The sequence below is a fragment of the Pongo pygmaeus genome, chromosome 9, assembly GCF_028885625.2.
Source record: "Pongo pygmaeus isolate AG05252 chromosome 9, NHGRI_mPonPyg2-v2.0_pri, whole genome shotgun sequence".
Classification (NCBI taxonomy): Eukaryota; Metazoa; Chordata; class Mammalia; order Primates; family Hominidae; genus Pongo; species Pongo pygmaeus.
In genome coordinates this window covers 122,911,334-122,926,284 of record NC_072382.2, presented here as the reverse complement: position 1 = coordinate 122,926,284, position 14,951 = coordinate 122,911,334, and the positions used below count along the sequence as shown (strand labels likewise).

At 47.0% G+C, this 14,951-nt stretch overlaps 1 protein-coding gene across 1 annotated transcript in view; it reads right to left on the bottom strand.

The window, feature by feature from the left end:
* Positions 1-14,951, bottom strand: part of LOC129007780 (tubulin-specific chaperone cofactor E-like protein) — a 166,990-nt gene that overhangs the window by 46,090 nt on the left and 105,949 nt on the right. The window contains exons 16-17 of the mRNA XM_054439044.2: positions 13,964-14,537; positions 6,149-6,750 (exon numbers count right to left, since the gene is read on the bottom strand). Coding sequence (XP_054295019.2) covers positions 6,149-6,750; positions 13,964-14,537 — 1,176 coding nt within the window. The remainder of the gene's footprint in view (positions 1-6,148; positions 6,751-13,963; positions 14,538-14,951) is intronic.

Genomic DNA, 14,951 nt, shown 5'->3' with positions numbered 1-14,951 from the left:
TTGGCTTCCTGCACACCAGCAACACCCAACAGTTTGCAGTTCCCTAAATGAACCAAGCTGTGACATTCCACCCTGCCATTTCCTGTGTTGTGAGTGTGAAGGATGCTTTCCGTGCTCCACCCAGGGCCCCCAACCCCAGGCCCTGTGTCTATGGGCTAATGATAACTCACAGCTGGCCTTGGCCCCATGGGAACCACTTTGCCCAGAAGATTCTGACCCCCTAACCCAAGGGTAGCTCTTGGCCAATGACTGGCTGACACTGGGAGTCAAGTGCCAGGGCTCCCAGTAGCCCAGGCTAAAGCTGGTCTGCAGCTTGGACCACAGCCCTGCTGAGCTCTCTTGCCTTGGTGCTATCCTCACTTTCCCAGGTTCTAGGGAACCTGACCTAAGACAACAGGGATGCCCTTGACCCCACCTTTTTCCTGGGGCAATGTTCACCCTTCAAAACTATCTGTTCTTCTGTGAGTATTCGTTGAGGCAGAATTCATACATTCATCCAGTAGACATTGATTTGGCCCCACTGAGTGCCAGGCACTGTGCTAAAGGCTGGAATAAAGCACATATGGCCTTTCCCTAGGAGCTCACAGGCATGTGGCAGAGGCAAGTACACAGACAGGTAACAATATCATGTGATAAAAGCAATGATAGAGGTAAACAGATGCACAGGCACCAGCCTCAGCCTGGGCACAAGATCAGGGTTGCCTGCAGAAGACAATGCCCACACCTGCTCTCAAAGGAGGAGGAGGGGTTGGCCAGTCAAGAAGGGGGGGGAGTGAAGACAAGGGAATTCCAAGTAAAGGGCTCAGCCCCAGCAAAGCCCCAGGTAGATAAGGGAAAAATATCCTGATAAATATGAATAATTACAGCAATTTAGTGCTGCTGGGGCATAGAGTGTGGCTTGGGAGTGGTGGGAGATGAAAATGGACAGGTGGGGAGGTCCTGGATCATGAAGGGCCTTGTATCCAATACACACATGGCAAAAAGGCCCATGAGATAAAGCCTGCAAAACACCCATTCGTTTTGTACAACAAAAACATCAGCAATCTCACTAAGAAAATTTAAGTAGGAAGATGAGGCCGGAATTTGGATTGCAGAAGCAAATAGCAAATAAAGTAACAAACAGGAGATTCAGAAGCAGAGATGATGCTCTTAAGGAGTCTGACCAGAAAGGGAAGGAGACAGATTGGATTGAAGCTAGTGGGGAATTGGGGGCAAGGCTTGTTTGAGAATGACCATGTTTATGAGTTGAGGAGAAGGACCCTGTAGAAAGACACAGAAGGGAGAGGAGATGACAGAGGGCCAAGATCCCAGGGAAGGCAACAAAGAGGTGGCACAGGGAGAGCAGCCATGGGAGGAGAAGAGATGCCTCATTCTCGGCACCTGGAAGGGAGGAGGTGGAGAGGATGCAGTGACAGTCATTTAAGTGACAGGGTGCATGGAGAGTGAGAGGAGGAGCAAGATCAGGCCATGGAGACTCTGATCTGTCCTGAAAGCTCACAGCAAATAAAGTAAAAGCCTTGCACTCAGAGGCCAATCGGTGCCAGCTGGCTTTTCTTCCTAAGTTACCTTGCATTCTATATTCCTGGCTACCTGATGTCACTCAGGAGGCAATGCCTTGGGGAGGCAATATAATTGGATGAAGCTAAAAGGCTTGCAAATTCTGCCATTGCCAAGGAGAGCCCTGAGAAAGGAACACCTTCGACTCAGACAGGCTCGGTTTCTCTGTGTCTCAGAAACCGCACGCAGGCTGCCTCCACCCTGGCACCACTGCCCTGCCTCTCTCTCTGTGAGTGAGAAATGGAGGGAAAGAGGGAGTTCAGAGGCAGGAGGTCAGAGGAAAAGAGAGAGGCTAGAATGGCAACAGGCTTGATGGATGGAGGAGGAAGTCGCAGAAGATGATGAGAAGGTGTGGGAGGAGTGGGGGGAAGTGTATTTCAAATATTTAGGTATTGGAAATAAGACCACATATTAGAGTTTTTGGAGAGAGTTTTCCTTTAAACAACAGACCTTGACCTAGTTCTCCAGCAAGGTCTTCTGCAGCAAAGTCTCCTTGCATCCCTCACTTTACTACCCACCCTGAGTCTTCACCAATATTTCCTTTCCCTAGACACCCTCACCTCATTCCTGGCCTGGCAAGTGTAATCCTCCAGGCCTCAGCTCTGGGTCTCCTCTTCCAGGAAGCTCTCCCTAAGGTTCTCCTGGCTGATTTAGGTAACCCCTCCTCTGTGCTCTCAGGCCCTCCATGAGCAACATTTTTGCAGCACTTCATGTTACATGGACATTAACTGCTAATGTCTGTCTCTTGCACTAGACTCTAAGCTCTCTTAGGACAGAGGCCATGTTTGATTCATTTCTCTACCCCGAGGACTTGGTAGAGAATAGGCATCAATACAAGCTCATGATACTAAACCAAGCCAGAGTGATGCTCAAAACCCCACTCTTCTCTGATGGCCACCTGACTGGCAATAAGTGATAAAGACACAGGCTATTAGAGCCCTGAAAACCTCCCTGTTGGCCTGAACCATGTCAGAGTTGGCTGCGATGAAGCCTGAGGGTGGGGGCAGGAGGGAGGCAGTCTCTGTTGAGCTCTGGCTGTGGATGGCTGAGATGGGCTATGGCGGTACCCCCAGGAGTGGCTCACCTCCTGCAGCTTACCCCCCACCCTGTCTGGTCTATAGATAGCACATTTATTTCTAGCTTCTCTTGGCTTAGTGGATTTTCCCATGTCCTGTGGTGCTGCTCAATGCAGGAAAAGGTCAGAGTCATAGAAGGACCCTGTGTCCCAAGGAAGCACTTTCTTATCACCCTCCATTTCTGAGGGCTCCAGCAGTGACCTGCACTTTGGGCTGTGTTTTACCCAGCACTTCATTTCACACTGTCACCCTGATGGCCATTATTCTTCAGGCTCAGGGAGAGATGGTGACTAATAATAACATCATGGGAAAACAAATGCAAATCATTGAATAAGCAGATCCTGCAATGCATTTTAATAATCCGAAGTAACTGTTAAATCTAGCCTCCACGTCTCAGAAGAAAAGAACCCTCGATGCGCTCTGAACTTGGTCTTCTTGTCAAGAGTTTGAAAGCTGTATACTCTGTTTCCAACTTGTGCACTTAGGACATCTCAGTGACTTAGAAAGAAGTGCCCTAGCAAGGAGTCCCCCCACCTCTTTAATCCATTTCTCTTTGATGCTCATTGTCTCCAATGACCCCCTATTGTGGGTTACACTGTGTCCCCCCAAAAGAAATGTTGAGGCCTTAACCCCCAGTACCTGTGAATGCACTTACTTGGAAATAGGGGCTTTGTAGATGTAATCAAGTTAAGATGAGATCACACTGGATTAGGTGGGGCTAACTCAAATGAACAGTGTACTTAAAAGGAGAAGGAAATTTGGACACAGAGAAAACAGGAGACACAGAGGGAAAGAGGCCATGTAAAGGCAGAGGCAGGACTGGAGTTTACGCTGCCACAAGGTGAGGAACATTGAGAATTGCCCACAGCCGCCAGAAGCTAGAAGAGGGGCAGGCGGTGGTGATTCCCCAGGACCTGCCTGGGGTGAACCTGCCACCACATTGACTTTGGACTTACAGCCTCCAGAACTGTGAGAGAACGAGTTGCTGTTGTTTTAGGCCACCCAGTCTGTGGTATTTCATTATGGCAGCCCTTAACAAACTAATTCACACCTCCCCTCTCCATCTCTCTATGAGGAAGAAGTCAGCTGTGTGGTTCTCCGGGCTTGGGACTTTAGCAATAAGTGCATCTCGTGAGATTGGGGCAGAGCACATGCCTGGAAGGAGAGCTAACCCACTGGGGGCTTAACCCTAAAGTAGAGGGAAAGGGAAGGAAATGCCTAGAGGCAGTGGGGAGTCGGTCATTGTGAAGGAGAGGGAAGGGTAGCATGAAAGAAGAGTAGGTGCTCACCAGGACCCCACAGTCTATACATGAAAAGAACTGGGAGGATGTCTGAAACCAACATGCGTAGCCTCAGACGTCAAGGTACCTAAATGCAGAGAGTGTGTAACACAAGGCAGAAAACACAATTCATCATCAACTAGATAGAACAGGACCCATGAACAGACTACATTTTAAAAGAAAAGAAAAACCTGAAAGGCAGAAGAGCAGCAAATATCAAGGAGACAAGTAACTGCATGAAAACACCTAAATCTAAGGGTGGAAAGATATCACATAAGGAAACAAAGAGTAAAGGACAAATACGATGCAAGCAACGTGGGCAAAACGATCGATATATTTGTTTTAACGTAAGATGAAAATGGATAGAGGGAAGTTGTTGTAATGGGTAGCTTTAACTATCCAAACATCTAGAAATCTTATGTGGCTAAAAGCCAAGCCTCTGACACAGTCCTAACTTGCCTCAGTGGCAATGTAACCTCTCAGATCGTTGAAGCAGTAACTAGCACTGTGACAAAATCACGGGAACCCTGGAAGAAAGCAGTTATTGTGTTATTTCATTCATTCTTTTTTTTTTTTTTTGAGACAGGGTCTTGCTCTGTCGTCCAGGCTGGAGTGCAATGGCGCAGTCTCGCCTCACTGCAATCTCTGCCTCCCGGGTTCAAGCAATTCTCTGCCTCAGCCTCTCGAGTAGCTGGGATTACAGGTGCCTGCCACCACACCCGGCTAATTTTTGTATTTTTAATAGAGACGGGCTTTCACCATCTTGGCCAGGCTGGTCTTGAACTCTTGACCTTGTGATACACCTGCCTTGGCCTCCCAAAATGCTGGGATTACAGGCGTGAGCCACCATGCTCTGCCTCATTCATTCATTTGACCAGTGTTTCGAGTGTCACCAGGTGCAGGGGGCTGCCCATTCATTCAACATAAAGATGAATTAGGTATGGTTCCTGCCCTTAAGAAGCCCATGATTAGAAGTGAGAGCACTTTAGACAGGAAGATCATGAAAAAAACAGCCTGATGAATGTAATAATGGCTACTGGAATAAACTGTTAGGAGGAGCAGAGAGGAAAACAACTGGGATTTAGGTTTGTGGTGTGCAAGCAAGGGAAGAGGACGACACAGTGAAATTGCTCCCTTAGATGATAAAAAGGAAGATTTCCAATAAACATGAAAGATAATTCAAGAGGCTTGGGAATCTCTTTGTCAGAGAAGGAAGTTGAGGAAATCCCGAGGCAGGAAAAGAAGTCAGTATAGTTGCCCAGGGAACTCTTCAGTTAGGTTTAGATAGTTAGTTCAGTATAGCTCAGAATTTTTAAGAGAATGTAAACAAGATGAAAAGGAGTGTCTTTAGAGACAGAAAAATTATGACACAGACCTGTGATAATAATGTCAAGAAGGCAAACACCCTAAATCAGCTCCCTAAAATGCTAAAGCAGAGGCTGCTGGCTTGATCGTTAGCATTTCAAGTTATGTGCAGAGCAGGACCCTGGAGAAAGAATGGCTGGGCCTGTGGCTGGAGCTGATGTCTGCAGGCCAGATGAGGAGTGCACAGAGCTCCTCAGCCCTGCTGCTCCTGCGTTCGTGGTCAAGGAAGTGCTCTTTGGGTGAAAAGGGTGGGAAGCTTAGAAAGAGGGAGTTGAAGCCCAAGTGAGTAAAGGGATTGTAGGAGAGCCCCGAGTCCTCCAAATGCGTGTAAGACTCAAGAACTCACAGATCCCGTGGGAGCCAAAAGGGAGAACAGGAGAGATGGAGGGAGGCCAGAACAGGTGAATATCACCCTGATCTCAAAAAAGGGAAGTGGGTGGACAAGGACAATAGCATCAGTTAGGGAGGCCTAGTCTGTGCAAGGTAGGCGTTTCTTTTACAGATGGAGCGGCCAAGCTAGGAGGTTAAGCGACTGCCTGAAGTCACACAGCAGCCACCAAGCAGGGATGCTAACCTCGGTCTGTGCTCTCTCCATCATGCTCTGCTGCCATATGAAAGGCATTGCTTCCAGAGCTGGCTCTGCCTCCTAACTTTGTGTATGTGACTTGGGCAAATCATTTTTTTCTCTGAGCCTCTGTTTCCTTCTCTGTAAGACGAAGTGACAGAAAATCTCTAGGGCCTCTCTCTGCTTTAATATACTATGATTTTCTTTGGATTCCAGACCTGCCTGATTCAGCTGCAGCCTGGCTTGCTGACCCCATCCTGACGTCTCCACGATTCCCCTTTTGAGGGAGCCTCGTGACTACTCACCAGCACAGTGTGCTTGTAAGCTCGGTGGATCACGATGCTGTAGCCAAACACGGTCACGTCCACCTGCTTAACCCACAAGGCCAGTGACGGGTCCCGGTCCTCATTCTTGGCTGCGACAACAAACTTGGGGAAAGAGTCTGAGCTCGGCCTGCTTCCTGTGGTGCACAGGATGAGCGGGCAGCTGGTCTGGAAGTCAAAGGGGAAGCCATCAAAGGTGAGGTAGTGGCCGTAGCCCGAGACGATGCAGGAGGCGTCGGTGCGGGCTTGGCAGTAGTACAGGCCACCCTCCTCCATGCAGTACTCATCATCCTTGCAGGGAATGGTCTCACAGTGGACGCTGTTGTCTGTGCCATTGCAATAGCAGAAGATCTGGCAGTCCAGGTCCACCCAGAAGGTCTCATTGGTGGCAAGTTGGTGCCCCTCAAAGTTGCAGCCACACTCACTCCGCGTGACACACTGGCTGCCCAGTAGAGCATAGCCCTCATCACACTGACATCCCTCAGAGCAGCTATCCACACAGATGGGGCCCAGGGCAAGGGTCTCACAGGTCTCTGTACATGTGATACACTCCTCAAAGTGGCTGTTCTCTGGGCACTCCAGTGCTGCAGGTGGTCAAGGAGAAGACGGGTTTGAGAAAAGGACAAAAGTCAGAGACAGAAGTGTGTGTGCATGCATGTGTGTATGAGTGCATGTGTGTTTGTGAGTGCATGTGCGTGTGTGCATGCATGCATTTGTGTATGCATGCATTTGTGCATGCATGTGTGTGCGTGCATGTGTGCATGCATGTGTGTGCGTGCATGTGTGTGAGTGCATGTGTGTGTGCATGTGAGTGAGTGCATGTGTATGTGCACACACCTGTGCATGCCTGTGAGTGTGCATGTGTGTGTGCATGTGAGTATGCGTGTGTGATTGCATGTGTGTGCCTCTGTATATGTGTGTGTGTTCTTATTTGCACAGTACAGTGAGCTGTACTCATCCTCATTTGGGAGATCCAAGTCCCAGTGGCACCCCTTCATTCACACACTCTGCTAGGGCACCTAGCTTTCCACATAGAAGGTTTTGAGTCTAAGACCCAGAATTGAGCACCTGCTACATGCCAGGCACTGTCCTAGGCAATTTTGTGTACCTTATCTCAACAACCTGGAAAGTAAGGTAAATCTTATCATTCTTATCTTACAGGTGAGGAAACTGAAGTTCAATGATTTAAATAAATCTAACTAGTAAGTGCCAGAGTGAAATTTAATCTGGGTCCACTGACTCAAAGACTCTAGAGAGGGAGCATTGTATGTTTTGGGACCACAGAGACCTGTGGATGCTGCTAACTTAACTCTGGTATGTTATTTCATGTCTTCAGAGCTTCTGTTTCCTCTTTCATTAAGTATGAACCACATTTAGCTAGCACGGTTGTTTTGAGGGTTAATAATCTAATCTATGAAGAGGGTCTCCATCAGTGGTATGCCCTTTCTCCTCTTTGCACCTCCTTCTATTACACAGACAGGCTATATGTAGGTATTTTTACTCTGCAAATTGGCTTGCAGTCTCTCCCTTTGTCTTTCATTTCTCTGTTCCTTGTGCCCTCTGGCCTCGTCCACCTCCTCATCATTCTCTGCAAAGGAGGTCATCACCCCGCAGCCCCTTTGCTCATGCGCTTTCCCCTTCCTGGACAGCCCCCCCACCCACAAAGCCAAGTCCCACCCATCCTTCAAGTCTCACTTCAAATTGCCCATCTTCCCAGAAGCCTTCCTTGAAAGATCAAGTCTCTTGGTCAAAAAGCACAGCACACACTTGTAATCCCAGCACTTTGGGAGGCCGAGGCAGGTGGATCACCTGAGGTCAGGAGTTCAAGACAGCCTGGCCAACATGGTGAAACCCCATCTCTACTAAAAATACAAAAAAAATTAGCCAGGTGTAGTGGCGCGCACCTGTAACCTAAGCTACTCGGGAGGCTGAGGTGCTAGAATCGCTTGAACCTGGGAGGTGGCGGTTGCAGTGAGCAGAGATTGCACCACTGTACTACAGCCTGGGTGACAGAGCGAGATTCCGTCTGGAGAAAAAAAAAAAAAGCACATAAAATGATAACAGCACGGGATACTCACCGTGTAGTGGTGGGCATACTTCCCATTTCTCACTATTACTTTAATGGGTCACAATTTGACAGGGGCAGGGACAGAACTCAGGAGCACAGAAGAAGCCTCCTACAAGTCTGCAATCTAAAGATCAGCGAAGTCCCCACCATCTTCTGGGAAAATAAGATCTCGCCTTTAAAACTTTCTTTAGCTCGTATACATACCATCACTCCTTAATACTGTTTTACAATCCAAGGACACGGAGGACATTACAGAGAAATAAATTGCATGGCAATAATAGTTCTGCCCACAAGTACCGATACAACAGTTCTGCACTGTGGACTGAAAGCCAATCATTTTTTCCTCTGGGCTAAAGGACTATCTCCGCTCCCATTGACTACAATACCACACGGCTTTGGAGTTGAAGGCTAGTTCAGCACTGATTATCTATGTCTGTATAGAGGGATTTTCACATTTGTCTCTAAATTATGAATGTTCTAACACTGACTGCAGATTTATGGTGATAGCAAATAACATGACTTATTTAAATGGCTCTCACTTTATGACTTATTGTGTCGTCTGAATTTGTCTGAAAGTCTCGAACACACAGACGTGGAGTAATAAAACTTCCCCTAGGCTCCAGAATGCCTCTGTGAAATTGTTTAATTGGGCAGCCTGGCTCTGCCAACAGGAGGGCCAGTTAAAAATATCTGAACACAGAGGCAGCAGTTGTCTCTCTCTAGGTTCAAAGAAGCTTGTGTTCCTGATTCACAGCTGTCGTCCAGTTCAATCCCCACCATGCAAGACTCCGACCAGATTAATCCGTTAGTGCTCGGAGGCCTGATGAATCAAGTGCGCACTATCCAGTCCTTCTCACCAGATCCATGTACACAAGATCTAGATGAGACATCCTGGGGGACATCTCAAGTAGGAGCCCTGGCCCTCAGCCCAAGAAAGCCATGTTCCATGTGACTGCTTCTGCCCACATCTTCCCTAAAAAAGACACTGATAAGAGCTTCCTCCAGGTCTGCTAGCCCAGATGAGGGATAGTGAGAAGCTTTTCTCAGTAGCTGTCACATGCAGGGAAACAGGGAATATCACCATCACGCCCTGCTAACTTGGCACACACGACGCTACCAAACTGTGCTCCGTGCAGCACAAAAACAACTCAGAAACATCCCCTGCCAGGTAGGAGTTAGCAGTCTAAAAGGACGGCACTGAAATGGCCTGGCAACAGAATAGATTTGGTATGGGGGAGACTCGGCAATCCTGTAGCATGAATGAAATACAACTGGGAGGCTCAATGTGGGAGCAGAAACAGAGATCGTGTTGGATAAGCTGGAGATAGGACAAAAGAGGATACAGGGAGGTGGATGAAAAAAAAAAAAGACTTTGGGAAAGTATGATAAGGTCCCACCGGATGTGGTGGCCAACAGAAACCGTGGAGGCTGTCCTGCTGTAGGTAGCTTTGGAGTCACAGCATCTGCTATTAGTCCCTCCCCGGGGGCTCACCAGGGACACAACTGCCCTTCTGAGATGACAACCACTAAGCTCTCCACATGCTCCTTGGATTTCCCAAGGTCAGGAATCGTAGAGTTAAAAAGATATGTGTGTGTGTGTGTGTGTGTGCGCGTGTGTGTGTGGTGTGTGTTGGTTTTCAGCTCTGTCTGTTGAAAGGACCTAGAGGCAAAGCAAAGACACCCCAACAGCAATGGGGACACCTCCCTTACATCTTGGTTTCTAATAACACTCCCCACTCACCAGGGCTTCTTGGAGTCAAGCTGATTCCAGCATGGGGCAGGGAAGATTAAAAGATGAGCATGAAGCACCCTGTTATGCCAAAAGGAAGAAAGTGCTCAAAAAAAATGACAGAGGCATGCTGAAGGGACACAGGAGCCAGCTTGAAGGAGCTCCTACAGGCCAATCCAGAGCAATTTTAACAGCAAAAATAATTAATACATGGAAGATGAAATACAGATGAAATATAGACCACTGGAAAAAACAGGCATCCATGTCCAGATTGATAAGACGACTGATAGACAGACAGATAGACTGACAGGATATTTGCACACTCTTAAAGTATTTCCCCACGGGTTGCTTATTAGTTGCAAGGGAAAGCTCACAGTGACTCTGCAGCAGAGACATTTGACAACACCTTGACCGGGGAATCAACATGCACATCACCAGTGAGGGGAGGCTGGACAAGATCGTGCTTCCGTGTGTGCTGTGATTCCACGAGAAAAACCACGTGGCACCTGCCCGGGAGGCTGAGTGGAGATGCACAGCTGAAGCTCCTCAGGATGGAACATCAACCCCAATGGAGGGTCATTCTGTTTATGGAGGGTCATTCTGTTTCAAAAAGCTGGGAGGCTGCGTTCTTCAAAAATGCCCATATCAGAAAAGACAAAGAAAACTAAGTCATTATTCCAGATTAAAGGAGACTAAAGAGATATGACAATGAAATGCAACGTGTGATTCTAAATTAGGTCTGTACTGAGTGCCCCACCCTGGCACCCCAAAAGAGCTGTAAAGACCATTGCTCCGTCAACTGACAAAATTGGAATACGGATGTTAAATTACTGTATCAATGTTAAATTTCCTAAGGTTGAAAACTGTACTGTGGTTATGTATACAAATGCCCCTACTCTAAGGAAATACATACTGAAGTTTTACGGGTAATGAGGCATGAAGTCTGCAACTCACTCTCACATGAAGGGCAGAGAGGGAGGAAGGAAGAGACAGGGAAAGGGAAGGAATGATAAAACAAATGAACAAATGTTATTAATAGGTTAATCTGGGCAACGAGTATGCAGGTGTTCTCTTATGTAGCTTTGAAATTATTTCAAAATAAGAAGCTAAGAAAATAAACAAACAGGAGGAAATACAATGGGCCAGGTTTCTCACTCTCAGATAAAAGAAACTAAAAAATGGAAAACTGGCCGGGCGCGGTGGCTCACGCCTGTAATCCCAGCACTTTAGGACGCCAAGGTGGGTGGATCACAAGGTCAGGAGTTCAAGACCAGCCTGGCCAAGATGGTGAAACCCCCATCTCTACTAAAAATACAAAAAAAAAAAAAAATTAGCCAGGTGCAGTGGCAGGTGCCTGTAATCTCAGCTACTCGGGAGGCTGAGGTAGGAGAATCGCTTGAACCTGGGGGGGCAGAGGTTGCAGTGAGCTGAGGTCATGCCACTGCACTCCAGCCTGGGTGACAGAGTGAGACTCCATCTCAAAAAAAAAAAAAAAAAAAGGAAAACTAGAAAACTCTGTGGCATTACACTGAAATTGTAGGTTCAGTATGAACTCATGGTGAGATAGAGACAGAGACAGATAAAAAGAGAGAGCAACACACCTGGCTACACAAAAATGTGTATGGAGGGTGTGTATAGACACATACATGCATTTCCTCATGCTCTCCACTAAGGAATGCTAGAATCAATGACACTCTAGAAAGAATGGGCACACCTGACAGCCAGATCCTATCTCCTCAACACTACGCTCCACTTGAAGGAACCAGAGATCCTTGGAGAAATGGCTAATCCAAGGCTAGAGCAGAGAAAGTACAAGATGAGCCCGGAGTACATTGTGCCTCGTGGAAAGCAACGAATGATGAAGCAAATGTCAACAGAAACCACTGCTGGAGGGGACTCCCACTGGCCATATATGGAACAATTTGAGCATAAAACAAATTATGATAACAGATACAATCAGTTAAGTAGGAATCCATGAGTCATCTAAACAAATAAAAATAAATAAATGGGTGAAAAGGACATCTCTTTATAGTAGAATGCCAACTAATAAATGCAGGAGCCATTGAATTAGAAAAAAATTGCCATTTCACAAACTAATACATGATTCAGGCAAAAATCATCACTGGATGCTAAATCTAGTGTATGCAAGTTCAAGGAATAGAATAGCTACCTAAATTTAAAGTAGTTCCCTGAAAAATATGTATTAATTATACGATAAAAAAACAGTAACTTTCAATGGAGAAATCTGACAGACACTACCTTAAGCAAGCGATCGAATCTATCATGCTCAGTGTAACGGGACAAACCAACATCAGAGGCCTCCAGATATGACACATTGAGAAGACACATCATTGCTTTTGTGGTATTCCTGCCAAAAATGCATAATTTCAATATAACCAGGAAGAAATATAAGCCAACTCAAACTGAGAAACAGTCTGCAAAATAACTGGCCTGTACTCTTCAAAAATGCTAAGATGATGAAAGTCAAAAACCGAGGACCTACTCCAGATTAAAGGCGCCTACAGAGACATCATAATAAGATGCAACATGTGACCCTGGATTGGACTCCAGGGTTTGTTTTTTGTTTTGGCTGTAAAAGACATTATTGGAACCACTAACAAAATATGAACATGGTCTTCAGATTACATAATAGTATTGTATCAATGGCAATATCCTGATTTTAATGATTATGTTATGGTCATATAAATGTTCTTATTCTTAGGAAACACACTGAAATATTTAGGTACAAACAGGCATAATGACAGCAACTTACTCTCAAGTGGTTTAGAAAAAGAGGGAGTATATTTTCAGAGACAAAATTAGAAAGAAAATGTGTTAAAATGTTAATGATTAGGGAATCTGAGAGAATGGTAGACTGTATTATTCCTGCAACTTTTCTGTAAGTCTAAAATTATTTCAAATTAAAAAATACTTTTGCCAATTAAAAACGGAGGACAGATAAATAGCCATCAGGGATGAATCCTTTTTTTTTTTTTTTGAGACGGAGTCTTGCTCTGTCGCCCAGGCTGGAGTGCAGTGGCGTGATCTTGGCTCACTGCAAGCTCCACAGCCCAGGTACAAGCGATTCTCCTGCCTCAGCCTTCCAAATAGTTGGGACTACAGGCACCCGCCACCACACCCTGCTAATTTTTTGTATTTTTAGTAGAGACAGGGTTTCACCATGTTAGCCAGGATGGTCTCGATCTCCTGACCTCGTGATCCACCTGCCTCGGCCTCCCAAAGTGCTGGGATTACAGGCGTTAGCCACCACGCCAAGCCGGGGATGGAATCTTAATGGTGGCCTTGGCTTTGGTGTGGGGCCCACCTTTGTGGTGGGAGAGGGTTGTGTGCTGAAGGCCAGATGAGGCAGTTCTTGTTCTACGAGTGGGTCCTGCCTTCTGCCATGTTACTTCTCCCTGGGGCCTCCCCGGTAACCAAGGGTGTTATGTATCAGGTCTTCTCAGCAAGTTTCCTAATTACTACTAGTACTTGCCACTGCATTGCTGAGAGGGGTCAGATACTCTTGGGACAAAATTAAAAGCCAGCAACACAGGACTCTCTTAATACCCATTGTCAGGTTTGCCCTGGGGAGCACGCTAATCTCCATGCCCCAAAGGCGCCCTAGCCAATCGCTTCCTATCGAAATGAATGGGGCCCTTCTTTGCCAAGGGAGAAGGCACCTACAGAGCCATCACAAAGATTTCTAGTCCTTTGACATGGTGCCTCTCCCCTCTGCTAGATAAAACCACATGTAAATAGGATGGTTAATTGTTCTACAGTGAGGAGGTACTGTGCAGTTAGGAACAAAAGTAAAGACGAGAAGCTCTCCAGTTTGGGGTGATGAGTCTTTGGGAGGACACATCAGACTAGGGTAGGTATACACAGTAATTAACATCACCCTTGAGCTCAGTCCCACCTGGAAGAGAAGTCCTGAGTAAGGCCCAGTATGCCACCTATTTCCCACCTAGAAAGCCTCTCCCAGAATCCAACCCCAACTTACGGCAAAAGTCATAGGTCCGCCAGGGCCCCACCTCCACGTCGGCATTCTTGCAGGCGCTTGCATACCGGGCCACAGAGTCACAGAGCTCTGACTCATTGCCCCCACTCTGGCACAGGCGGAAGAGGCAGGTGCGGTAGTAGGCAGTGACGTTCACCACCCCATGGCACTCCAGGAAGGAGCTGTTGGAGGGGTCGTTGATGATGCCGCACCTGGAGCGGCTTCGATAAAACTTGAGCAGCTCCGAGTCATTGTTGCAGGCCTTCAGCAGGTCCCCACACTCTCCATTGCAGATCTCCTCAAAAGTTGTCCAGCTTTCCAGGAACACTGCCAGGTTGTCCGTGCACTTGCCGTTGGGGAGACAGAACTCGTCACTGGCGTTGGCATTGTAGAAGCCGCACAAGCCCCCCGTGCAATTGAAGTATGTGGTGGACAGCCGGATGTACAATAGACCTATGTCTGAGTACTGGACAGTCACCACGCCCTTGGACTTCACTGTCGTACTGTTTTTGTTTCGATAAATTTCCAGCTTCCCCGAAGGATGGAAAAAAGGGAATTCCACTTCCTGACCATTCAACTGAAAAATCAAGTCATTCTTATCAATTCCAGAGACACACAGGGCGCTTCCCATTTCCTAGGCTTTGGGATAAGGACACGGTCTGCCCTATTGCTAGCCTTTTGAGAGAGGTCAAGAAGCTGATGGAACCCACACAGATACCAACCGATTTGTCATGGGCTTCTTTATTTATTTCTTTTTGGATTCCCCTGATTAGACCCATTTGCTGTTTATTTGTGTGTTCTGGACCCAAAGCTAGCCCAAAACAAACTAAACTGAAGTGTGAGTAAAAATCGTCTTAGATACATGGCTCCCTCCTGGCTGCCTGGCATCTCTGTTTTGGTACCTTTCAAAATAGCTCCCCTCCTTCCCTGCCTTTCTGGCTCCTTTTCTCTTCCAGTCTTACTTTTCCTGTGTCCCAGCTCCTCGAGGGCA